Below are 26,692 nucleotides of genomic sequence, written 5' to 3' on the forward strand. Positions count from 1 at the left end.
CAGGGCGCTTTTTGGACTCTGAATGAAATGCATTTTGCAGCTCATCACTTTTCTCTCCCTCTCGTGCAGAATTAAATACAGTCGCTTGTCATGGCCCGCTGTCAGAGTAAAGAACAGAATCAACAGAAAACAAAGAGCTGATTTTGTGAAATGTAAGTCTCAGCTGAAATATGAAATACTGCTGCCATTCTGCGCTCGCACTGGAAAATTGCTCTGTAGTAAAGAGTGTGACTTCATAAGGAATACATACAGCTTTCATCATTGATCGTTTCTGTTTACAAGATAGCCGGTCGCGCCTCTGAGGCTAATGGACAAATTTCAAAGCATCACGCGTTTGTAAATAACTATGCCACATCACGGCTTATCTGACAGGCTGCCTCCACCAGCAGAATCTATGGCCTAGAGCAGCTTACCAGTCAAATACTTTTCACTTCAGTTGCTTAAAACAAGTAGTGCATAAACCTGCTGAACTTCTGCACATTTGTTGGCTAAAAACAGCATCACCCATTCCAACTTCAACTCCGTCATGGCTGGTATCCCAGACAACCATCAACGCTCTGCAACCACCTGTTTCCATAGGTACCTCACTAACGAGGAGCAGATTAATGAGGCATTTTGAAGAGTAGGAGGGGGGCAGAAAAGGGGAAGGCAGTCCAAAGTGAGGGGGGTACTTGACATCAATTATTCATAACAGGAGAATTATCATCAGGAGTGAGACGTTTTGAATGAATAATTGATTGTGTGTTGGCAGCTTTATGTTAAAAGATGCAGGGATGCCTCTGATGGACAGGAGCCAGTGGGGAACAGGGTGTGACAGGGATATAAAAGCAGACATGTCCTCCTCTTGGGAGAGCCAGCACACTTACTTTATGGGACACTACGGGTAATGAGACTGGGAAGACTGGAATGCTATTCCATATTGACTACAAACATGCATAAATTGTATTATTTCTAGGCCTGTCTTTAGTATGCCATAGATTACCTCATTCCCCTATAGTACTGCTTGAGCATGTACACACTAAGGGTTTGTATCTTCTGATTTATATTCAGCTTTGAACAGTATGCTGTTGTCCTTTTATTACAGGATTATATATTTGCTCTGCTTACGATGACCATGGGCCCACAGTCTGTGTTAATGTGTTAAAGCTGCTATATCATATATATTTTACTTGTGTTTACTTTTCCCCCTCAGCCTAAACTCGTTTCTACACGCCTTTTATCCAACTTCTCTTTACTGTTTAAAATTAAACAGGCTTTTCCTGATATATGTAAATTACCTCTGTTCTAACTGGCTGCCTTGTATCTCAATCAAGAAGCACTCTTAGCCGACACACTCCTTATAACTTCAACAAAAAGGTAGCCTAGATTTCATTGTATGAATGTAACATGCTTTTGTGACATCACAAAAGTAATTCACTCAAAAGAGTCTGTTCTTGCCGCTTAGTTTCCACATATTGCTGCTGTCGGAATCAAAGCCTGCATAAGTTTGAATAGACCTTAATAGAACAAGACTGTGTTAATTTCTGTTGATCTATTCATCATGTGAATTTCACACAATGTAAAAGGCAATGGGCATTTCAAAATGAAAACCGATTGTGAGGATAAAAGGTTTTGGTCTGACGGTGATGACATGGACCATGTGGACTGAAGATTGAATAGTATTTTATGAAAATGTAATAATATTTACATAACACTTATTAAAAAATTAATAAATAAGGACGATTCAGTTTTTCATTATATGGGCCCTTTAAGTCATGACCTCATGCGCCTGACTAGACTCTCAGCAGCACAGCCAATGCCCAACCCTTTCCAAATGGAAAAAAATTACACATATATAGAAGGGTGTTTGTTCTGCAGCAGAAATTCCATTTAGCTGATCATTAGCAGCATGAGTCCTCGGCTAGCCTAAGCTTCACTGACCAACAAGTTAATAACACAGCAGGTTGACCTCACTAGATCTAATGCCACTGCCGACCTTCAAACATGGCTGCTCCTTCTGTGCTCAGCAGTCTCTTCTTCCTTCAGCAGCTTTAAAACAGCAATTGAACCTTGTGCAGTAACCTTTGAAGAGACTCCGCTCATTAGCAGCACCATTGTTTCTTAGCAACTTTCTGAAGGCTGGGTGCTGCAGCATTCTTAGTGGAGCACTGCGGCTTGGCAACCGGCTATTTTCAGCCTCCGAGTCTGAAGAGAAGCCAGAAACTGTTCTTACAGTAAGCCTGAACAGCAGAGGTGTGAGAGGAGTGAAGGAGCGGCAAAGCAGTGCCTCCAAACTGTGATCATGCAGTCAGAAAACAATAGCCAGTGCAGCTGTGGGCTGTCTGAGAACAGAAGCGTGGGAGAGAGGAGGTGAAAGAAGACAGTGGCAGGAAGAAGCAAATGAGAGTGGAGAACAACAAGCAGAGGGTGAAATGCACATAAAAGCTTAATGTGCTGGAAAATATGCTTCACTCCTTGCGTCTCCACAGACCAGCACCACAGTGGCGTCAATCAAAAGATAATTTTGCTGACCCCACCTCTGTCTGTCTTCAACTTACTGCTAATTTAGGGCACGCCCATTGAACCCACTGGGACAAGACCCCTCTTTGCATAGAGACAAGGGCTAATTATGACAACATTGAACAAAGACTTGCAGGTCAATCAGACTTCGTATGTCAGCAATGTCACCCTCAGTCTGCTCTTAAAAGCTAACAACGTACATAAATGTTATAGAACGTACATAAATGTTATAGAAAAAACAAAAGCATAGAGAAAGTATTACTGCCCAAGCTTTACTAGGGAATTAAAAAAGGGAAAGAATATGGCTTTTCCTGTGAAATAACTCATTTCAAATCAGAACACAGTTTTTTACCCTTCCTCTGTTTCAGAGAAAAGCTGATTAAATATTTCTGAAACATGCTCTGGAAAAGCAAAGACATAATATTATGTGACAATTTATTTATTATCAAAAATGATGGTTTTCAGTTAAAACCCACTGACAAAAGGTCCGTTCTTCACCCAGTCTGAATCCAGCACTGCAAATCATTCCAACACAACCAGACTGCTAACAGATGTAGCCTCATTGCCACGATCATCGCAGCATCATAAAATAAAGTGATTGCCATGTTCATTTAAATGATAGCGACGCTCGCTCCGAGTCTAATTAAGAGCTAGAAGAAAAACCGAGCCAGCTTAGATTTGACAGCACATTTAACAGAAAGCGTCCCCTGGAGAACACCATGTTCATGCACAGTGAATATCATGATGAATATAGAATGATGAGGTGAATTTTGGTCCATCTGTGAGCATTATGGGTTGCGTCCTAGAGGCTGCTGAAATGGTGGAGGTGGGTGGAGAGGGGACAGAGCTCTGTGCTCCAATTTGAGGTGCTGAAGTATGAAAAGAAGAAGAGAGGAGGAGGTAAGTTGGGATCCATCTGTTTCTAGACCAGTTAGGGGGAAAATTACCTGCACCTCCAGGAGGAGGTGGGGGGGTCCCTCTCCTTTACCCAGGAGAAAGAGCATAATTAAAAAGAGAAATGCTGGGCTTGGAAGCAGCAGATGTGTATGGGGAGGTATATTTTTTACATTAAGGGATAGATTTGCCTTCAACTCCCTGGACACGGTGCATAGCCCTCTCCAGACGGGGGGGGGGGGGGGGTGGTGGTCACAGCGAGTCATTATGTAGCTGGATAAAGTTGAGGATCTAGAACCAAGAGAAAGATGATCCTGGCAGCTTTAGGTATGCATCAGGCTTGTGAAATCACAATGTATTTGTCCGATCTCATCCCTTAACCATTGCATATATATGTTCTTGAATATATTTTATAATAAAAATAGGTGGGAAGGCAAGTCCAACACCATACTACCTACCGAGCCCAATTAAAACTGGGGAGAATGCATGCCCTCTGGTCAGAAATGTGTAAGCCTGTGGTCTCCAACCCTCCCCTTGGAGAGCTACTGTCCTACAATCTAACACGCTAACCCTCCCCTTACCTGACACTGGTGCATGTAATCCAGCCAATCATGAACGTCTGAAGAAGTTTATTAGCTGGAGCAGGTGTGGCAGATTGTGGGTAGAACTAGACTATGCAGGACAGCAGCTTTCCATGCAGGGGGGTTGGAGACCATTAATGCAAGCTAAATTTGTTTTTGGTATGGTCTGGTACATTTTGGTATTGTTTGGTAGTTTTTGCTAAAGGTTTAATAAAACCTTTCAGCCTATACGGTGCTTCTTATCCAGACAAAAGCAGAAGTCAACATGTTGCATTTTAGTTCTGGTTTGCTTTGCGATCACACCAACATATTTAACATCGAACCAAAAGATGTAAACAAAAAAAAAGACATAAGTGAAAGGTCACAGCATACTGGGCAAGTTTTTACAACGACTGTGATAACATCTACCAAATCCTCTGAATCACGCTGTTCTCTGTTCTATATGGGCTTGGTTTTATGTCTTGTTTTATCTGTCTTGTAACATTAGTGCAATAAGCCTTCTTGCATTACCATGGTTTACGCATTGCAAAGCAGGGTAAAATCCCTCTAACAGCCTCGAGTGGCTTACTGCTTTTTCAAAACTGAGAAACCTTGACTCCTTAATACATAATTTATTAATACATAATTTAATTTATGCATGCAGTCAAATGTGTATCCTCAGTATTTTATAATGGCCTCATACATGCCTCAGTCTCGTTTTAAAACCGAAACTATCCATTGTATAATTTCTCATTCTTAGCTTACAAAGAGATGTTAAAAGACATGTATGTCAAAACAGCACCAGAACTTTATAATAAAACATTACACGGAGAAGAGACTATTGATCCTTCTGTTCTTGGTCTGTTAAGACATGTGAAAGGCTAAAGATTTCATGTGAAGTAGCTTTAAATCTACTGTTAGTGAAGCTAAGCATTGCCTTTTTTGTTTGTTTGTTTAAATAACTGATGCACTGTTCATGTTTTGTGAAGGAAGGCATTGGTAAGAAACAAGGTTTTCGCCCTGCTACAGACTGTCCTGAAGACAGACAATAAATCAGGGCTGATTCAGGACATGGACTAATGTTACACATTAAAAGAAAAGTTACATAAAGAAAACTGAGAGGCAAATAACTACTTTTGTGCCTCTTAAAGCATGTGGACTTTGTGACACCACAGCACAAGCTTATTATTAAAGACATACCAGACCAGATGAGCCATCTGCAAGAGCATCTTTATTATTCAGGATGAGGGTAAACTAGATCAAAGCTAATTATTTCATTATGTCACATGAAATATGAGTGCCCAATGAGATGCAATACTACTTAGGCAAAAGGTTAACACTGTATTGACAAATTAGAAGTGCTGTCTATCATTTAGTCATGAATACAGACTAGCTTCATTTTTCTCCTACGAGAGAAAGGCAAATGATTTGAATGTAAGGCACATTAGTGCTGAGCTGCCCACTTCAATATATTATAATGTGTTGCTTGCCTTTAATGGAAAATCAATGCCAAGACAAGCCCGTCACCTTCGAGTCAACGCAAACGCAATTTTCGCACTGACATGTGGAGGGTGCGTGAGATTGATTCAGCGTGGTGGAGGATTTTAATATTGTTTTCCGTGAGCTCATTGACTCTCATACGCCGTTCCCTGCATTATCTGTTAAAGTCCACCGTCTGGCAAAAGGATTAATCTTTCTTTCCCTGCCCCTCCCTCCTTCATTTCCCACTGCTTTCCCGTTCACTCTCTCTCTCTCTCTCCATGACTAAACAGATTAATTAGGCTAAATATACACACAAGTTCAGTGAGATTTATCTAATGAAAGTGATTTTCCCAGCCATGTCTCCATGATCATATCCTCATATACTGAACGTGACTGAACACTTTAACTAGTGCAGTCACATCCCATACAGCAAAAACAATCCACTGTAAGAACGCAACGCCATGAAAATGTAAACATGTCACAAAAAAAAAGCAAGACTTCATCAATAGTACAATCATGTATGGTGACACTTCTACAAGGGCTGCAACTAATGATTACTTAATCCATCAACTAATCTTACTTTTGTTTACGTTAAATTTATTTCTCAGATAAAACATTTGCAGAATCAAAAGCATGACAATGCAAGAAATAAAAAAGAAATTTCAATTATTTACTAATGTCTCCATGTTTCTACGTTCATTATTTACAGGCTCTTTATCTTTCCTGTTTAGCATACGTTTATCTGGGTCTCATTTTGAGAGGGGCGTTTCTGCCTGAGAGACCGTTCATGCATCAATGGCTAAAGGTTTCAGTATTAAACACTACTGTGTTCATGACTGGCATGAATTCTCATATATTCAGTATTTTTTTCAGTGTGAATATGGGAAAAAAATTCTGGGTTTTATTTATTAAATTTGGATCACTAAAGAGAAGAACACTAAAGAACATGGTAGGTTCATTTAACTTCACATAACTGAAAACAAACAAATAATTATTATAATAATTTTTATTTGCATGTGTTTATATTAATGGAAGATATATGGATGGTTTATATTAATGAAGGGTATATGGATGATCACAGTACAATTAAGATTACTTTCTGTTTCAATATATATATCACAGAATAGTGTACATTATATATATATATTTTAAAAGTATAACTATTTTGAATGCTTAAGTATACATTTTTGTAGATTAATAATGATTATTCTAGATGCTTCAGTTTTAATAAGGATCATATTTAACAACTCAGTAAATCTGAAATACTTTTATTTGGCAAAATGGTAAAAACAGAAATGAACAATATAAAGACTCTCAATATAATCGCTCTCTATGCCAAAATCACTAATGTTTTCAACTTTATTCTCACTGTACTTACTTGCTTTGGCAAACACTTCTAATAGTCACTTGCCGTGTCTCTCCTGAGGATGACACAGTACGAGAGGTGTAACAATTAAGAAACTGAGACTGAAACCGAGATACAAACATCTTGAATCATGGTTTTGCATACTACCCTTCTTATCAAGCCCCCACCACCCCAAACTGCTGCCAGTGCAGCCTGTTGTGTTGTCATTACATTACTAATTTAACAAAACTCATTTTCCATTCTATAATTACACTACAACACATTATCATAAAAACATGAAAATTAGGGTAAGCCATATACAAGTTGTATAAATTGTTGTTCTCTTTTGTGTTCCAAAATTAATCCTTGTTTAATAAAACCCAGATTTTTTCTTTGTTTTCTCTTATTCACCACCACCAAAGAACAACAACACAAAAAATTAGGTATGAACTGAACTGTGGCTCAAAAATCAGGTCATAATTGAACTGTGAATTTGGAGAATTGTTACATTCCTACACAGTACTAACCGGGAGAAGGTGTAGGGGTGATTGTGTTTTAAGTGATGATGCAGAGGTTACGTATTCCTGTACTTAACAGGAAGTTTCTAAAATAAAAAAGGTATGTAAATAGCCTCCTCCACATTTTCTGGTTCTCTTTGATTGGTCAGTTTAAAATCCAAATGGTTACAGATGGCTGCAGTGAAACCCGCTCACTACTCTCAACACTCCAAAATAAAGGGAGAAAGGGGTGTACGTCAGAAGGGCAAGGCGAGCATAGGTTAAGGTTGGCATGGACTTCCAGAACTAACAAATATGAACACAGTTTCAGTGTCATCTTATAATGATGGCTGCAATGTGGTTCATATAAACATGGGTGGTCTTTTACGTAGGCATGATATCCACCTACCTCAATGTCACATGGCCCCATGCCACACTCGAAGCTTGTTTGATATGCCATTGTTTACTTTGGAGGCCTACTTCCTATGATAGAACTGAATAACAGGAGCCATACTGCTCCCACTTCTTTAGAGTTTACTGATTTCTGTTAGAATTGGCAAACATTAACATTATATGGTGTCATTTATTTATTTATGCATTAAGAAATAAATAATTATAAAAAATTGACCTCAATTATCAAAATACACATCAATGTTTTTTATTTTATAATTAATCAAAGTCAACTAATTATTGCAGTCCTAACTTCTTCCCACCCCCTTATCCTTATCACTACAGGAGCTCATATGACACACATACACACCCCGTACGGACGCTTACACAGTTATTTACTGATTCATTAAATCAAATCACATTTATTGTCACATTTTTATACAGGTGGAAAGTGTGTGTGTGTGTGTAGGAATATATATATATATATATATATATATATATATAAATAAAAGAATAGACAAAGCTGATGCCCACCAGCAGTACAGAGCAGTCACTCACAGGTTAACCTTTGTTTATAAAGAGAACAGCAGGGCATGTGGTTTAGCTATGAGGATGTGAGTGTCATTACTGTAACATAAGTCACATAACGTACCTTCCCGAAGTCCCTGACATCAAACAGGTCGAAGGGATCAAAGAGCTCGCTGTTTCTCAGTCCAAATTTGTCATGGCACACCTTGAGGAACGTGCGGATGTTCTTTAGACACAGGAACTAGGTAAAGGAGAGAGAAAGAGAGAGTACATCAGTAGGGTCTTTATAGCACTGCTGCTCTGGCACATTGTTCTTGACTTTGTGCATTCATTCAACTGCATTTGTTAGTAAAAAGTAAAGTGAGCTTGCCACTCTCTCTTTTAGTTTGGGGAGCAGATTTAATTTCCTGGAGGCGACTGACAGTCTTCTCATTTCCTCTTTCCTGTATGGGTGATTAAGCACTGCCAGATCTCAGCCAGTGATTATGCTGGCCATCACCTGACTTGGTGAAGCAGAGCACACACGATAAGCCAGCATCAGCCCAGACTCACTGAGTGCTTTAAGAATCACTGTAGCTCAGTTCCGGCTCCGTCTAGCAATCCACCAGCCTACAGTAAATTAGCCAGCCAAGGCATTCAGATATACAGTATATGCATCTAGGTTAGCTCCTTCATGGCAAAGATGCAGCAAGAAGTGGGCAAGATGATATTTTATCAGTACTGTGATACTGTCTGTACTTAATGAACACTGACCAACCGCATGCTTCATTACTAAGAGAGCATAATTAGTCCTATTTAAATGGATTAAGTGCAGCAAAGTATGTGAAACGTTCAATAAAATTCACTGTTCCCAGAGTTTTCAAAAGCAGTTATTAAATGTGGTAGTACTAGTGCATTATGTTTTTGTCAAAATATTTTAATATGTATTGTGTATCATGAAAATGTCAAAGTACTGTGATATATTTCTGACTATGACTATTATCCTTTGAATGAGGAAAAACTAAAATACTTAATGTCGTAGGCATGTGCATTCCAACTAATTCAGAAAAAGACACCAGCAATAAAATTATTTAATTAATTTTGCACTGTGGTAGCACAGATGCCCAAAAATGTTGCATCACAGAGTTACACACATTTTATTATTCAAAAATAGCCAAGAGAAATTTGTAGATTTTCATGCCGGATGAGTAACACAATGGAGACTCAGGAGAGTTAAGAGTTAAAAATACAGTTATCCAGCACAACATTGGATGCTGATGGAGAATTGACGTCTTCTACGAGAGGATAATGTGGCAACATTAGTTTGTCAGAGGAATACATTTTATTAAATACATTTTATGTATTTCTGGGTGTAACAACAGAATTGCACTCAACAGAAAATGCTCTTAGAGCAGTGACCGAACGCTCCAGTCAGCAAGACCAGCCAAACTGTCATCTGTCCTGATTCTCCTTGACCTCTCAGCAGCTTTTGACACGGTCAACCATACAATCCTTCTGGATGTCCTCATCAACCTTGGAAACACTGGCTTTGCATGGAAGTGGTTCAAGTCCTATCTGGAGGACCACTCTCATCAGGTAACAGAGAGGGTCCACATCCTCTTCATGCAGACTCTCCACTGGTGTCCCACAAGGCTCGGTGCTGGGTCCTCTTCTCTTTCCTCTTTACACTAGCTGTCTTGGTGATGTAATATCATCTAATGGCTTCTCTTAACACTGTTATGCTGATGACAATCAACTAATGCTTTCTTTCTCACCCTCTGACACACAGGTTTCCAGTCGCATCTCCACATGACTGTCTGACATCTATTCATGGATGGCAGCTCACCAGCTGAAGCTCAATCCTAGAAAGACTGAGCTGCTACTTCATCCCTGCAACTATAGGTCCTCATCATGATCTTGCCATCTCATTTGAGAACTCTCTAATTGTTCCATCTGTAGAGGCAAGAAATCTGTGTGATTCTGGATGGCCAGTTATTGTTCTCGACTCACATCACGAACCTAACTCGGTCATGCAGATTTCTCCTTTACAACATCCGGAGGATCTGACCCTCCCACTTGGGAAGCCACCCAGGTACTAGTACAGTCTCTTGTCATCTCAAGGTTTGAGTACTGCAACTCGCTCTTGGCTGGTTTTCGCATGCAGGCCATCAAGCCTCTGCAACTATTCCAGAATGCGGCAGCACTGCTTGTCTTCAATCTCCCCAAGTTCAGCCATGTCACCCTACTGCTGCGCTCCCTTCACTGGCTTCCTGTAGCTGCAGGCATCAGATGTAAAACCCTAATGCTCGTCTACAAAGCCAAAAATGGACCAGCCATTACCTACTTGACGGCAATGGTAAAATCTCGAACTGTACCACAAGCTCTTCGAGTTTCGAGTACAGCTCGGCTTGACCCGCCATCCTTCAAGGTAAGTGGAAAACAAGCATCAAGACTGTTCTCTGTACTGGCACCCAGTGGTGAAACAAATTCCCACTGGCTGTCTGTACAGCGGAGTCTCTCGCTGTCACTGTCTGATCTCTTTATACATCACATAAATGAGCACTGAATTAAGTACTGATTGTAGTGTATTGTACTGCACTTATGTATTGTATTGCACTGTTCTGTGTTCAATGCTTTTCCTTTTTCTCCAGGTATCAACAGTGACTTTGTTTCTAGCAGTATCTGAGCTCAGGACTAGCTTTTTCCCTAACCTATTAGTAACTAGTAAAGATACTTTGCCTAGATAGACAAAGCACTTGTAAATTGCTCTGGACAAGAGCATCTGCTAAGTGCTGCAAATGTAAACATAAGTTAGCATGTTTAGCAATAAAAGCCACGTTATCTCTGCCTTCTCAGTCACATCTTCAATGTTGCATCCTAAGGCACTCACATTTCAGAGCATTATAGTATTCCAAAGTATTACAGATATGAGCAAAACTTGAACATCTTACAGTCCTATTAAAACATAAAATCAGCATTTTACTGAATTGTTGTTCTGGAAGTTTGATTAACTGGAGACTTCAAGTCCAATTTATGCTCTCGCTATGGTTTGATTGTACATGCCTCAGTAGCAACAAAAGCAATAATGGAAATACACTCTTCACTGTGGTTACTGTAGCTGGGATTTGTACAATAAACCAAAGATGTACCTCTAGGCTCTTCAATACACCAATGCATAAATGAGTCCAGAACAGAGGGGCTTTAATTCAACAATTTAATGATCATGGTACTATTATTTTAGCCCTAATCACAGACACTATTGTTTACACTGCGGCAAGCAGCTCACTCGCTCAGTGTGAACCTTAACAAAGGAGTGGTGATACATTGTTATTCATAATACACACCAGTACCAGTAACCCAGCAGCCCGAGTGGTAAATGTTATGTCATTTACACTGTCACATTATGCACTGTATAATAAGCCATGTGTGCAAGATAAACCATTAAGCCTATTCAGTACACAAATGAATACAACAATGCAATCACTGCTCTTTAGTCACAACAGCTTCTACATCAGACTAGATAAAGACCTGCACTGTCACAGATGACTGGCTACATTCTGCAAAACATCAAGATATGGGATGTGGATGGATATAAAAGATAATCTAGTGCCATACAATAGCTATGGCTTCTTCACAAACCATCAACAATGAACATTACACTACAATGACAGCATGTTTATTTTTTTGGCCAATTAATGCCTGTACATCTCCAATGAGGAACTTCATTTGGAGCTACAATGGGGCTGCATTTGGTGAACCTTCTCTGAAATCTACCTGGACACTGTTCCAAGCTGTGTACAGGCCTGTAGTCATGATTCATGTGTGTGACCCTCAGGTGGTTCTCTGTATGCCATTCTCTGATCACGGAGTGGTAAAAACTCAGCCTGCTCTGCATCCGCTGACCATGAAAACACACTCCCAACTCGTAGGCTGCCCTGTTCCCTTGTGCAATTTGCACATTCCATAACCCTATTCAAACAAAATAAATAACTCTTTCTTCCTGCAGCTTGGGTCTTTTAACTTTTAACGCACAAATGTAAACAAAGTCATTCAGAGTGTTTTAATGTGAAATTGAGCACTGCAGATGAAACTCATCGACTCAGGTCTGCATTATTTCAAAATCAAATAATCAAAAACATTAATATCGGGCTTCCGAGTGGTGCAACGCGTCTGTCAGTGTAAAATTAAATCTTATACTACATCAGTCTAAATTTCACTATGATGGTTGAACTTTCTGGAATAAAGTTAGTCTTTTGTGAGCAAATATTTTAAGAAGAAGCTTTATGTGGTTCCAAATGGCGGTCTTATGCACCATTGCTGTTTATGTTTAGTATGTATAATTCAGGTTTTTCCAAATTAAATCAGACTCTCAGGATAGAGCAGACTTGACTGTTTGCAAGAGACACACCATTACTTTTAACCAGATGAGGGGGCTTTCAGATGTTGCCCTTTCAAACTCTCTCAAGCGCACTTCTTCACATTGTTGTCAAACATTGCGACCGCAAAGTGTGTCTTAAATCACTTTTTTTTAAAACTTAACTCATTTTTCAAGGATAGCAAATTGTATTGTATTGCAATGCATTCTAGATTCCTCTTATTTGTGTGTTTTATTGGAGAAATGCTTTTAATTTCTTAAATATTTCTATTTTCTATTAAACGTGTCGGTTTAAAAAAGATTATCAATTGCCATTGTCTTAACCGGTTGCATTTACCTAGTTGTCAAACGCGTTACCACATAAACATAAGGAGCTGCTTCTTTAAGCCTGTAATACGTTTCAGATTTTTAAAATGTCAACTTTTATGGTGAGCACACACGAAAGAGTGAGATATGTCACCAACAACTGACAAATCAATATTAATGATCCCTAGTCACTCATCTAACAAAAAAAGCTTATATTTACTATTTTTGAACACAATGCTTCCTGTCTTTTTAAGGCAGGTTTAAAAAGGCACTGCCTGCTGAGCCTTCTGCTGTTGTTCCGTACTATATCCGATTGAGTCCAATTAAAGAGAAAAGGCTACTATTCAGAAATTTTCAAGTGTCCTGTCCTTTTCTTTAATGATTTACAAAAAATAGTGTTCAATAAAAAAGCAGACACACCAAATCTAGGAAGAATCCTGTGGGTTATCTGATGTTAGCAGGCAGGTGGTTCCCCACTCAGGACCTAAAGGAGCTAAAAGAGGTATGAGAGCAGTTCTTTATCATAGCAGGAGTTTGGGTGAATCCTGGGTTTTGGGTGAGGAAGCACATCTCTGAAGGTCTCTATTTATCCTGCAAAAAGACTACATGGGGAGATGTGCCTGCATGTTCCACACAAGCTAAAGGTTTGGCAAAAGCAGAGCTTCCCTGCTCCCTTTCCAAGATAATCCAAACAATCTGGAAAAAAAGACAGAAAGGAAACAAGGCAGAAAGGTAAAAGGAGAGTGCATGGTTGAACAGCAGAGACAAGAAAACTGGTAACAAAGAGCTGTCATCCACTGACAGTCTATCCTGTGGCAGCGCCATGCTCACACAAAGAATAATGCATTACCTTTCTCCTCTGGAGGTACACCCTCCTTACAGGCATCGCTTCCCTACTGGTTTTAATAGGGAGTTTACAAATAAACCTTGAGAGTAACTCCTAATAAACCCAAAATTGATATAAAAAAAACAACAAAAGGAAGCAGGTGAAGGGAGGGAGGAGCCAAGACAAAAGCAGAAGTATATAGCAGAAAAGAAAAAAAATGAGGTAGGAGAGAGCATGGAGTCCTTAGGGAAGGTTGTTGTGTCTGAGCTGGATAAAAAGGAGTAAAGAAGGTGAGACAAAGAGAATCAGTTGGTGCTGCTGGACTGAACTCAGTGAACTGCTCCCAAAAGAGCTGAAAAGTCAACCTGTCAGTCAAACAGTCTGACACTAACGCACGGCTTCAAATAGACATGAGGACTGCAAGGCAGTCAGAAAGGCGGACCGACAGACAGTGAGTCAGTGTGTGAAGCAAATCACTTGTCAGGGTGAGGCAGGCACCTGAGGTTACACTGCCATATCTCGGGACTGAATCGCTACACGTCTCCTGAGAGGCAGGAATGAAAGGCGGAGAAGTCAAGCGCACCCACTCAACCCCCATCACAGCAACAAACCACACAAAAGCCAGTGTGGCTTTCGGCATAAGCAGACATACAAAGACAGACTTAGGTAGCGACACTTCATGTAGAATATGTAAAAGCATACTGACAACAGGAAAACACTTTGAGGAAAAACTACAAAATATTTTGAAAAGTCTGTACCCAAAAGAATGCTGTGGTTGTGTCAGAAGGTGTATATGAGTGTGTGTGTGTGTGTGTGTGTGTGTGTGTGTGAGAGAGACAGGGCACCACCTGCTGTGAGACATGGCAGTGGCGTTTTGTCAGGGCATCATCTCCCTCTGATCCTCCTCTTCCATACAGCAACTTTTCCCCAGAGGACAATTGCACTCAGGATGGACCAGGGCACACACACACACACACACACACACACACACACACACACACACACACACACACACACACACACCAAAACCATGCTCACGAGATCCCGCTAATTCCAAGGGCCTCAGAATGTCTCTGGGCTGATTAGCCCAAATCTCCTCAAAGATTTCCGGGTCGCACAGATGTTAAACCTTCTCTGGAGAAAGGCTCCGCTTCAGCTAATTGGGGAGGCAGACACAAGATGAATAATGCATGCTGCTATGCAATATGCTAATCTGATAGCATTATCTAAAAGCTGAGCATATCAAAGCAACCCCTCCATGTCATTACTGAATCAATTGTAAAGCACCCTATAGGAAAACCATCTGTCTATCTTAAATTCAAACCCATTCACCTTAAAGACTACTATTAAAGCTGAAAGTACAGAGAGTCATCTTAAAGGGAAATCCCCCCTTTTTTCCAAATTTCAGGCTCCTGAGTGGCTCAACTGTAAGTGTTGGCCCCATCATCAGGAGATCGTGGGTTCGATCTCTGGTGATGCTACAGTCATCCATAGCCAGGAGTCCTAGACAGCAGCATTGGCCTTGCTCTCTCTGGGTGGGTAGAATGCCCCCCTTCTCCCTCCATCACTAAACACGATGCTAGTCAACGCAGGCTTCTGCTAGCTGATGTAACAGATCTGGTGGTTGGCCCTTTCCTCCAAGCGCATTCGGCTGTCCACTGACGTTGCATGAGTGGCAGTTCGAAAAGAAGTGGTATCTGGTTTCACAGGTCTCAGAGGAAGCCTGTGCTAGCCTTTACCCTCCTAGCCTTGATAGTATTGTGTGATTGGGGGAGTCCTAACTAGCGGGTTGAACTGGAAATGACTAAATTGGGGAGGCAATTGGGTAAAAACAAACAAACAAAAAAATAAATAACATTAATTTCCTGACATAGTCACATAAATAAACAGACTGCATGATTTTCAAGCCATAAATAAATGTCAATCCATCTATGTACCAAATGGTAAATATTAAACAGTACTGCTAACTAGTGAAAGAGTATAGCTAATATGACAACAGTTATGCTCACCACAGAAAAATGTTTTATTCTGGCTAACTAAAGCACAGACACAAGCACACATTCAAATCTGAGGGAGTGAAGTCTAACAACTGGCACTAAAGGGACAGAAACACACAATTAAACCAGATCCAGTTTGGCTCTGTAGCCTGATGAATTAACTTTAACGCCGGCCTAAAGAATTCTACACACCACAGTACAGGCTTGACTCTGACTATTTAGTGCTCGGCTGAAAGAAATGTAGATGATTAAAAACTAATATCTGAGAGTGCAAAAGTTGAGTGACTGGCGTTGGAGTGACGGAAAGACAAAAAAAATAGAACCTCTGTTCTGTGGCGTTAAGGACTGTGGCATTTTTCCAAGCTAAGGAGAGCTTAGTTAGGAGAACAGCCTTGGTTTCAGCTAACTGATGGTAAAATGACATGCATCTAGAGGATATCTGAGTAACTGATATTCAAAATCCAAGGTTCTGTGGTGTGTGAAGCTCTTGGCTCTGATCACCCCCCCCATTTCTTTCAGTACCTCTTATCAGCCATCCCCATACCACAAACCAGTCCCTCTAAAATATAAATGAGTGAAATGTGTTAATTTGGCCATTCAGATGTGATAAACCGCAATACTAATATAATATATGGTGTAATTATATATTATTACATCATATCAAACTACATACCACCTAACTCTTCAGTCCATCATTGGTCTACATTTCTTAACCAACATGTTCACAGAAAATACTGACTACTTACGTATTTAATTAGGTATTTAATTATATGGAATTTTTTGATGCTCTGTGATATTTAAGTACTCAGAACTGAATTTTTCTACATGAATCTAATTATGGAATTATGCTTGTCTGTTTTTATTCTGGATTCTTTAATAAGCCACTGCAGATAAAATGGCCTTGAAGGTGATCTGAAGTAAATAAAATTTAATAAATACAACCACCCACAGTCCACTATCTCTCTCTCTCTCTCGCTCTCTCTCTCTCTCTCTCTCTCTCTCTCTCTGTGTGTGTGTGTGTAGTTGATAGAAAGACAGAGAGGGAAACGAGAAAGAGGCTTTGTGACAAAGCAGAAAGGTCTTAGCAGTACTCCGCCAATTGAACCAGAAGATTCCTGCACTGGGGAACAAAGACTGGGCTCTCAAGGATAATAGAAAGAGGCAATAGCTATAAAGTCCAGAGGATTTTACACTCTGATGCCCCAACCAGACCTGAACTGCCCAGATAGAGCCAGCTTATTGTGGCTTTGTATCAAAATGTGTACTATGTGGCCCTGCAACAGCAGACTGATCAAGCCCTTTTCAGTGACAAAGAATAAATGTACGTTCTCTTTGACAGAACCACTCAGCAACATCAGTTCATGTCCAGTCTAGAGAGTGAAACATAAATGAAAGCCTACAGGATTCAGGTTAAGAGTGGCAGAATAAAACAAAAATAAGCACAAATCTATCATTACCACCTTAGTTCTATCTGACCTACCATCCCATACTAGTTGACCCTCAAGCCAGACCAAGCTCTAAATTTTTCTACACATTTTCTAAGCCGCTTCTCCCTCAGGGTCGCGGGGGACCCTATCCCGCGCTGGAGCCTATCCCAGCCTACTGGGCGGAAAGCAGGATACACCCTGGACAGATCGTCAGTCCATCGCAAGGCAGACAGACAGACAGACAGACATACACGTTCAAGCTCTAAATGTACCAGTCATAAATCACTGCATTTCCTATGGGGCTCTCAAAAGAGTAAAAAGTGCAAGTGACCACATTTTTGGATTGCTCTGTTTCCGTTTTCTATTATGGCACGCAGGTGCCTGCGCTGTAGTTGCTAAGCCTTTGTCCTGAATAGCATTAGTATTGAATTTGCAGTATGTATGCAGTATGATTCACTCTGCTCATATCCACACGATGCAGTCAACAGGTTCTCCACAGGGGACTGTGTTCCAGTGGCCACAACAGCTCTGTTTCACAGAATATTTCAGTCACTAACCAGCTTCCACTTCAGTTTGGGATTGAAGATCTCTGCTCTCCACTTTCTATGCAGCTCAATCACTGTCGATATGGAACTGAAATCATGAGGTCTACAACTTGTAAGACTGGATGAGCTGGCAAAAAAAAATAACATTGATACTTCAAGATTTTTTTATTTTATTTTTTTTAAACCAATTTGGTCATCTCCAATTCCACCCACTAGTTAGGACTCCCCACATCACACAAAGGCTAGAAGGGTGAAGGCTATCATAGGCTTTCTCCAAGACCTGTGAAGCCAGCCACCGCATCTTTTCGTATTCCTGCTAATGCAATGTCATTAGACAGCTGATTTTGTTCGGAGGAAAGCAGCAACCACAAGATCTGTTACGTCAGCTAACAGATGCCTGCATTGACTAACATCGTGTTGCGTGAGGGAGAAGAGGGGCCATCCGATCCACCCAGAGAGCGAGGCCAATTGTGCTTTCTAGGACGCCCGGCCACAGATGGCTGTAGCATCACCAAGGATCGAACTCACAATCTCCTGATAGGTCCAATTCATGCAGATGCTGTTGGCTGGCTGTTAGTTACAGGCTCTTTATAGTGGGTCTAAATGTGTATTATTATGATATATGCAGTTATTCACTGACCATGTCCAGGATGTACTTAGAAAAGCACTGCAATAAAATTTCTCATGATAACTGTAAGATATTGCCAATTCCCTCCATACTCCTGAGATTGAGCATGTCCTAGTGATCCTGGCCCCTCTGCGCAGCAGCCTGAGGATGCTCCAGAAGATGATGAGTCCACCCCGGCCAAGACGACCTCAGAATTACTCCCAGCCATTATAATGAGCCCCATTTTGCGAGCTTGGTGACGGATCGTGGGGAGGTGAAGGTGGGGTGGCTGAGTAATCGGCAGCTAAAAGCAGCAGGCAAACATATCAGCTCCTGGCCTGATGAATGTGGGGAGAGGGCCTGCAGAGAATGAGAGACTACAGCGGATCAATGGGCAGGTTATTTATGACAGCAGGCTTGGAGAGCCGAGAGCTGCATCCATCTTTTCCTGCACGTCTCCCTCCAGTCATGGCTCAGAGCGCTGACTGAATTCCTGCTTTAGATTCCCCCTGTCAGCCTAAACTCCCTTACCCTCCCTCCTCCCTCCAGGCCTGCAAAGACCTGCCGTAGGCACACAAGAGAATTCCCAGCCACTAATCTTTGCCGTTTGCTGTTTACTGGATAAATAACTGCGCTGTGGTTTGAAAAACAACGCAGAGGATTACAACAGTACCATTAACAGTGTTTATTTGATCCTGCCATGCAAATCACTACATGCTCTACAGCACTAAACTGCCCATAAATATTTGCTCAGTGCGTTTGCCTCGCTTCATTTGTCTATGCCTGTTATATGAGATCAACAAGACGTAACTCTACCTTCTTTGTGTATTAGACACGTGACATAACACAGCTATAATAACAAATCCTATAATTCAAGAGCAGCAAAATACAAAAAGAAGCAATGATAACATCAAAGAGAGTAGGCTGTAAAAACTTGAGAGGAACAAAGCACAAAACTTGAGAGGAACAAAAAATAAACCACAAAGAAGGCAAAAGTTAAAAGAAAATAAGTTGGGGAAAAAAGTTTTAAAAACAAATAAGGATTTCAAAAAGATACAGAGAGATAGGTCCCCCAACAACTGTGCGTCTTGACCACCAAAACTCTCACCATCAGATCTGAAAAAATCCTCCTCTGGTGTTTCTGTCTACCCTTCCACTGTGAGAAGGCAACTCAACGCTATGAGTCTAAAAGGATGTATAGCTGTCAAGAAGCTCTTACTGAGAAAGGAAATACACAAAAAAGAAGAAAATTGGCAAAACAAACAAAGAAGCTGCTGGTGATCTCATAACAACTGACTGGCCACCCCAGAGCCCAGACCTCAGCATCAGTAGGCACGTTTACATGCAACCTTATAATCCGTCAATAATCAGACTAATAGCTATATCGGAATAGAATCCGTCCATGTAAACACCTCAATCGGAAAAGTCTAGTCTGTAGTAGCCACAATAATAGCCATGTAAATGCCTGAATCAGATTACATTCCACTCAGAATGTGTAAGTATGTTCTGCGCATGTGAATTCGTGTCACAGCAAAAACAGAGAACTCATAAACCAGCTCTGGCAAAAGTTTATAACGTTCAACATGACAGAGCAGAAACTGCAGATGAAGTTTATGCTCTGATCTTTCAAATACGGCAGTGGGACAGGTGTCCAGTTTGTGTGTCTCGGATCACAGCGTCTTTCTCTCGCCGCTTCCTTAATAAGCACATGTGAAGTACACTTTTCTGACTCTGACATCACATTAAAGTAATTAAAAACTCAAGCGCGCCACCGTGAAACTCACCTCACTTGGACTGGACCTCACGTATTATTCGCTGTCATGGTAACGTTTACTCTAAGTGGTTCTCCACACATGCGTGTCATTTTGCATCAGATTACTTGTAGTGAGCATGTAAACAAAGGTTTTCCATCAGATTGTTGAAAACAGTGTGCACATAAACACCTCGGTCTGAATCTGTAATCGGAATGTATTCAATCGGATTGGCAAAAAATCTCTGCATGTAAATATAGCCAATGTGTGATACCATGACTTCTCAGAGATGCAAAAAACACAACCAGCTATTAAAGGTCAAACTTTGCAGGTGTGGAAAAGCATCCTCGCAAATTTATATAAAAACTAAAAACAAGTCTTCAAAAAAAGGATGGAAGCTGTAATAAAGGTAAAGGGTAGTCACACTATGCTAAACACTCCAAAATCAATTTAGTCGTTGAACTATCAGAGTAACTGCTGCGTAGACTGGAAATTGGTCTCCGAGTTTTGCACAGCACTGTACAAAACATCAAATTTAGAACCATTTGTCACTCTGTTTGCACACTGAAATGAAACTTCTGCATTTAACCCATCCATGCAGCGAAACGCCCACATACATGCACACTTGTGAACACACACACAAACTAGGCGGCAGTGAGCACATTTGCCTGTAGCAGTGGGCAGCCCTATCCACGGCGGCCGGGGAGCAACTGGGGGTTAGGTACCTTGCTCAAGTGCACTTCAGTCATGGACTGTCAGCCAAGGGGATCGAACCGGCAACCTTCCAGTCACAGGGCTGGTTCCCTAACCTTCAACCCACGACTACCCCATGTACTTGCGTACACAAATTAAGCACTTCTGAATAGAGCAAAGGGACAGCTTAAGTCTTGTCACACTGCGTGCGTGCGTGCGTGTGTGTGCGTGTGTGTGTGTGCGTGTGTGTGTGTGTATAGAAGTGTGCAGCTGTTAGCACTCTGCCATTCTCTCTGTGATTACTTCAGGAGATGGCTAATGTCATTACCATGGAAAACAGCCCCTTAATTACTCATGTGACTCTGGGGTCTGCATGCAAAGCATCATTTAAATAATCACCTTCATAGCAGAGATAAATAATTACTCAATCACTGATAACATTTACGCTACCTACTGAGCAGCAGACAGAGTACAGGTGAGGCTATGACAAATACATCAGGACTATGCAAATCAGTACAGATTATCTGGTAAATAATAATACATGCAGTACAATCCTTAAGTAATTGGATAGTGACCATTTTATTGTTTTGGCTCTTCACTCTGCATTTGAAATGAAACTATGACTATGAGGTTACAGCACAGAATGTCATATTTAATTCAAGTACACTTACATCTGCATTGGGTGAATAAGATAAGATAATCCTTTATTAGTCCCACAGCAGGGAAATTCACAAGCAAGAGAATGACATGGGAATCACAGTCTTCTGCATACATAGGGCCACCACTTCAGGTGACCATAAGTAACTGAAAAACGACTGACCTGTTGTTTCTTGGCCAAGAGTATCACTGCATAAGTTACACATAAAACACTCTACACATGCATTAGTATCATGGGGTCTATAGCTGATGTCTCTCAAAATGAGAACCAGCAAAATAAAAAAAACAGCATATTTATGGAATCTTAAATACCATCTAATCTTAACATCACATTTAACTTCCACAGACAATGTCTTTAAAATGTGTGACCTCATATGTAAACACATTTCCAGACACTGTGTCTTATCATGGCCTATATAATGAAAAAACTAATTTTCCTCATTAAAATGAATTACAATGTGTTACATAAACTCACACTATCAAAAGTGGACCTTTAAAAAGGTCTTTCAATGCTGCGATATTCAGCTTGTTTTGTGGGCCTTTTGCCTTCATTCTTGTCTTCACGCAGTGAAATGCACACTTGATGGTATTCATGTCAGGAGATAGTCAAGAAAATTCCACTTTCTGGTCCTGAAAAACTCAACAGTAGTATGGTTTGGGTCACTCTACTGCAAGATGAAGCAGCAAGCAAAGTTAAGACCTTTGTTTGGATCTGAGCAGTCAAGATGCTTCTCTACATGTCAGGATTTATCCTGCTGCTGATGTCTACAGTCACATCAACAAAGACAAATGAGTCAGTTCTACTGGCTGTCTGAGCCACCATGTTTCACAGATGAAGTTGTATTCTATGGATCATGAATATTTTCTTTTTTCTGCACCGTTTCCTCATTCTGTCACTTTGGTACAGATGAACCTTTGTACCTGAGTTCTAAAAGCTTTCTAAAAGCTTTTTCAGGAAGCCTGGCCTTCCTGTTCTTCAGTGTTTTGTATCTAGTAACAAACAGGGAAGTATCAATATCAATACTGGTATTGAGTATTAGCCTGACAGTGTGCTTATTTACTCGTACTCATTCATAAAATTGCACAGAGACCAATATCAGATACCGCTTGATAACATGCGAGGCAAGCCTAGCGTATGCTACCATCATGACAGACAAACAACTCAAGCTGGCAGTGAACAAGAGTCTGCTTAAAGAAAGGAGTGTTGCTGACAGCGTGGCAGTCAGACGCAAAGTCATTAGTCACTTTAAGCATTCCACCTGGGCACATTTCTGCCATGCATACAGTGTGATTTGAGCCCGTTTTTTAAAAACACACAATTACAATCACAACCACTACCCCAATAGGGGTGGACACGCACTTACACACTGTAGAGGCTGTGTTTCACCTAGCATGTCAATCAGACTAAGCATTTTCTTACAGTGTTAGTGTGTACGTCGTAGGCTTTGTCCGTACACAAGTCTATTCAAGTCATTATGCAAGTCACCAACAACAGAGATTTCTAAGATCACACAGTGTATGCTAGGTTTAGAGGACATTCAACTACAGCTCAACCAGCCAAGCAGCCAAACTAAAAGGGAGTTCCTCAGATGCATTAGCCTCAGATGTGATTGCTGTTGCTGTGCTACAGAGAGTGTTGCTGAAAGAGACAGATGAGGATCAAAACTGAAACATACATACTTGCAGCTGTACATAAGTGCTATTAAAAGCAGCTAGATTTGAATGATTTAACTGTTAAAGTAAAATTCAGTCACTGGCACTAAGAATTATTTAATTCTACGTAGGTTACTCAGTATGGTATCAGAACCAGTGTTGGCAAGTTTTACAAACAGGTACGCATATTTGGTCTGAAAAAAGTTGTATTGATATGCCGAGTAATAAATCCTGAACAATGTTCTTGAACTGTTTTTCTTTATGACTGAAATTATCTTTGAGCTATACACTTTGGTCTTCTGTCTGCCAGGTTTCTGGCACACCCATTTCTTGATGTTTTTATTCTGATTTACTAGCTTCATGGCCTGCTTTACTAGCAAAGACACTTATTTGGTTCTCATGTTAAGAGACAACCTATCAGATGTAAACTATGACTCTAGAACCAAACAGGGCGGTTATGATGGGGCAAATGTTTGTGATGCTTTATTACAGCAGCAAGTTAAGAATGTCACAGGAGTGTTGCGTACATGCTTCTAGCAGCATGCAGGTTGAACAGCAAGTGAGAAAAATGGACTTGAAGTTTACAATTGCATATAATGTATGCATGCCCACATTGGCTGTTTGTAGTGCACAGTCAGTATAAAAAGGAGCAACGCAGGGGAACTACCTGCAAGTGTGAACATCGCACTACAGAAATGCAGGAGTTCCTGCTCTGGTTTAAACTGCATTGTTTTTATTTTTTATTTTTTTTAATTATTAGTAACCTGTGTGGTTATGATGGTTACATGCTCAGTATTATGGTTGGCAGGTCGAGGGAGGTTGGAAAATTATCATATAAAAATGAATTATACCTGTTTTTATTACTTATAGCCATACAAATAAGTAACCATAAGTGGATGTCAAGGAAATTGTAGGATATGGATTCTTTAAAATAAATGCTGGAGTCACTGCCCAGTTACTACAGTCTGCACTATTAAAAAAAAAAAAAAAACAAGGAATATGAAATAAGGCAAATATTTTGGGATGCAAGACATGGAAGTGACTTCTGCACATTAAAAACAAAAAATCAATTATCTTATTTATAATCTGAATAAATCTCAATGTGGCACTAGCTGGTAACCCAGGTCATGCAAAAGTCTGTCAAATACCTTCTGCTTTTCTATGGATCTAACTAAGCTTTTTTTAGTGGACCAAACAAAAATATGCATTCTAAAGATAAGTGTTGGCAGAGGTGAAAGAAAAACTATACATAAGGCTTATAATCACGATTGCTCTATATAAATGTTTTGCAGTAATAATTAGGCTTTGTGGAGATAATGTCTGAATTTAGAAGTGCTCTGCATATCCTCCCTTTTAATTTGGAGCCTAGGCAGCTGTGTGGGTGGCTTGTCTTAGCAGTATTAGCAGAAGAAAGTTTGCTGAGGAACTTCTCAACTGAGTCACCCAGGATCACCCAGCAGAGATTTAAAAGAAAGCACGCTCGGCCCACTTAGCCCGAGACGGTCTTCGCTTAGAAGTTTGCCTAATTAACGCCAAAACTTAATTTACACTTGCGCATGCTGGTTAAAAAAGGTCAACTGATCTCATCAAGCATCTCATCCTATTATATGTAACAAGGCTCACTTTCCCCTCGTTCCATGAGCATGTGGTCCCCAGTCTAACGAAAATGCATATGACGCACACTTCCTGTTTACACTTTTTAGTGAGATTTCATCAGAGAGCTTTTTGGCAATGCCTGCTGGAATTAATGACTGGAGATCAAAGCAGCTGGTGCAGAGGGAAGGAGCGCAGCAGGCTGAAAGACTCAGGCACCTCTGGTCAGGGCAGGCTTAACCTCGTTCTGTGTGATCACATCGTATCAGACAAACAAACAAACAATTTCTCAGTGCCTCTAACCTGGGCTTGCTTGCCCTCTTTATCTACCCTGCAGTGTAATTGAATTAACTTTCCTTAAATCTCTGACACCCTTCTGTTGTATCAAAGAAAAGCGAAGGAGTCAGGAGCAAGAAGCGTGCCAGGGGAAGAAGCTCATCTCTTATTGAGTAGAGGAAAGGAGGGAGAGCTTTGTCAGGCAGATATGGCGAATGAGAGCATGAGCTGGCAGGATCAAAAAGCAGCTCTCCGTCACTGATCCCTCCAGAGGAAGGCAGAAGGAGGAGGAGGAGGGCAGGGTGGTAGGGTGTTGGGGGAGGGCGAGAGCACCACAGCTCCGATCCAGCTTGCGGCCGCCGATTTACAGCTACACTCAGGCTTCCATCACTTTGCTAGGCAGGCCTTATTATGAATTAGATTCTGCACATAATCAGAAATGTAACCAGGCAGACAGGGAGAGAAAGAATCTACCAGGGAAAGAACAGATGAAAAAAGGGTGTCTTTGCACGTGTGGCAGCAGAATCTGGAGTGGAGGATGATGGGGACAGCTCTTACCCCTCTGACACCGCAGCTCAATTAAGACAAGCAGCCAGACTAATAGGGACTGCTTTTATCTGGCAGTGCTGTGATATGGCAGGGCACAACGAGGGCAAGGTATGGAAATGATCCCCGAAGCCTTCAGGGACACAGCTGCTAAAGTGAAGCAAATTTAGTGTTTGAGAGCAGCCTAAAGAAGCACTCCCGATTCCCTTTGTCATGTTCTACACGAGCGGATTCAAAGCAGACACACCCTGACACCAAAATGCTACCACACAACAAGGCGAGGAAAAAAAAAAAAAAAAAAAAACTATTTGAAATATAACACTGCATCAAAACCCTTTAACGGCACACACAACGCATATGCCTCCATAACCAAAAACACCATTACACTTGAGCTTCCAAGGGTCATATCAATACTTTATAATTAATTAATTAATTAATTAATAAATAAATAAATAAATAAATAAATAAAAGTGGACTTTTTAGGAGAGGGTACGTATTTCTGTGATGTGCATGTCCTGCAGGGCACAGCCTCCAGTACCTCTGAATGTCTTTAAAAAGGAGAGAAATAGAAAAGCTGTCACTCTGGATTTAGCCTAGTTTTCAACATGATGGCCATTCATTTCGAAGCAGATGGTAAAAAGAGGATAGAAAAAAGACAGAAAACACAGGCCTAAGCTACTTAAAAACCCAGAGAGGAGTGCAAGCATGAGCTTTAGAGCAAAGATAAATATACTGACTACATGAATATACTCTACAGACATGAAACATCTATACTGGAGATTTGTGGACCACGGTATCTACTGTGTGGAATATTCCTACCATGACATATGTATATAAACAGGGTGCAAATGTTGTGGACAGGTATGCGTATCTGTTTATGATTTATGGAAAAAAAAAAAATATCACCACAGTTTTAAGAGAACAAAGTCATTTACAAAAAAAGGTATCATTTTTCAGCACTGCTGCTGGCTGTGAGACCAGCCGACTGAATGCCACACAGACACCATATCAATACTCTGACACTTTCTTTCCATGAAAGCCCAATTGTTAATACTTCAACACAGAAACTTGGATACATCTACATTATCTGCTTCTTACCTGTTAACCTGTTTACAGTCCCAACAATAAACAAGGCATGAGTAAGACTAATCCTAAGTTATCAAAAATAATGTGTTGACCACCTCAGAAGACACATTAATCTTCTGATGACATTGCTGGACACAAAGTAACAGCATACGTTCAATTTCTGTTTGCCATGTAAGGCAG

The 26,692-nt window shown here is 40.6% G+C and overlaps 1 protein-coding gene across 8 annotated transcripts in view; it reads right to left on the minus strand.

Moving 5' to 3' along the window:
* vav2 (vav 2 guanine nucleotide exchange factor) overlaps window positions 1-26,692 on the minus strand; it is a 218,502-nt gene that overhangs the window by 153,777 nt on the left and 38,033 nt on the right. For all 8 annotated transcript variants that reach the window (XM_017715426.2, XM_017715482.2, XM_017715474.2 and 5 more), the window contains one exon: window positions 8,320-8,436. In XM_017715426.2, the coding sequence (XP_017570915.1) occupies window positions 8,320-8,436 (117 nt within the window). The remainder of the gene's footprint in view (window positions 1-8,319; window positions 8,437-26,692) is intronic.

This window comes from Pygocentrus nattereri, chromosome 16, assembly GCF_015220715.1.
Source record: "Pygocentrus nattereri isolate fPygNat1 chromosome 16, fPygNat1.pri, whole genome shotgun sequence".
In the NCBI taxonomy this organism is placed as follows: domain Eukaryota; kingdom Metazoa; phylum Chordata; class Actinopteri; order Characiformes; family Serrasalmidae; genus Pygocentrus; species Pygocentrus nattereri.